This window comes from Charadrius vociferus, unplaced genomic scaffold (genome assembly GCF_000708025.1).
Source record: "Charadrius vociferus isolate BGI_N301 unplaced genomic scaffold, ASM70802v2 scaffold650, whole genome shotgun sequence".
Lineage (NCBI taxonomy): Eukaryota > Metazoa > Chordata > Aves > Charadriiformes > Charadriidae > Charadrius > Charadrius vociferus.
In genome coordinates, this window is record NW_009646736.1 from 4,479,782 (window position 1) to 4,480,857 (window position 1,076).

The 1,076-nt window shown below is 52.0% G+C and overlaps 1 protein-coding gene across 1 annotated transcript in view; it reads left to right on the forward strand.

Moving 5' to 3' along the window:
• Positions 1 to 462: 462 nt before the first annotated feature.
• MRPL44 (mitochondrial ribosomal protein L44) overlaps positions 463 to 1,076 on the forward strand; it is a 4,802-nt gene continuing 4,188 nt past the window's right edge. The window contains exon 1 of the mRNA XM_009890290.1: positions 463 to 599. Within this exon, the coding sequence (XP_009888592.1) occupies positions 463 to 599 (137 nt within the window). The remainder of the gene's footprint in view (positions 600 to 1,076) is intronic.

Here is a 1,076-nt window from a genome sequence, read left to right on the forward strand (position 1 = left end):
CAGCCGCAACCCCTTCCCTGCGGGTGTATGAAACAACTAACAGCGTCAGTGCGTGGGAGAACCTGCAATGATACCAAAACAATGTTTCATAGGGGACCTTTCCTAGAACAGCTAGACCTAGACCCCTGTGCAGGACCATTTCTGGGCTCTAGAAGTACACAGACTGGCGAAGAGACAATGGTACCCAGCGGCTGCGGAAGAGAAGGATGTGGGGCCTCTGTCGGCAATGTCCTCAGCGATGTCCTTGGCTCACCCTGCAGCAGCAGAGGCCGCCGAGCAGCACCGTGGCTACCTGCGTGCAGAGGGACCTCCACCAGTGCCTGTGCAGCTGGTGGTGCTGGGGCAGCGCCCGGGTAAGAACGGGTTGATGAGGGACCATCAGCGTGAGGAGCCCGGAGGATGAGGGACCATCAGCGTGAGGAGCCCGGAGGATTTTGACACATATCATGCTGTGAGTGCCCGATGAAGGAATGCTGCGCTCATACATTTCATGGACTACCAAGTTACACAGGGCGTTGTGCCCGGCGTTACGTGGCTTTTGCACTGTTGTATAGGCTGCTGTCCCTGCTTCCCTGTGCTCGTCTGGATTTGGCTTTTGCGTATATTGTTTTTATGCTGCATTCACTGTGTGTATGTGACTCCATTGGCTATTTAGGGCATTCGCTGTGTGTGTTTTCTTCTTGTGAACATTGAGGGCATGTGCCTTCATCTTTTAGTGAAAGACAAGATAAGGGGAAGGGCCTGCTTTGCCCATTTCCTGCATTTTTATTCATGTTGTACCATGGCCTTTAACTTAAAGGTGTACTGTATGAACTCTGACAATGCAAATGAGGGTTAGACCTGCTGCAGATTTTATGGAGTTGTATGGGCAAAAGAAAAAAAAATAAAGCTTCTTTTAAGGGAATAACTTTGCCGTGTAAGTGAAACCCAAATAACAGAGAAAGAGCAGATTTTAAACACATCTGTTGGCTTCCTTTCGCGGGGTGGATCCCTGTGTGGATGTCCCACCGCGGTAACTCCAACTTCCACCGCTTCTCCCCTTCCTCCTGGCGGGACGCCCGCCGCGGGTGGCGGCT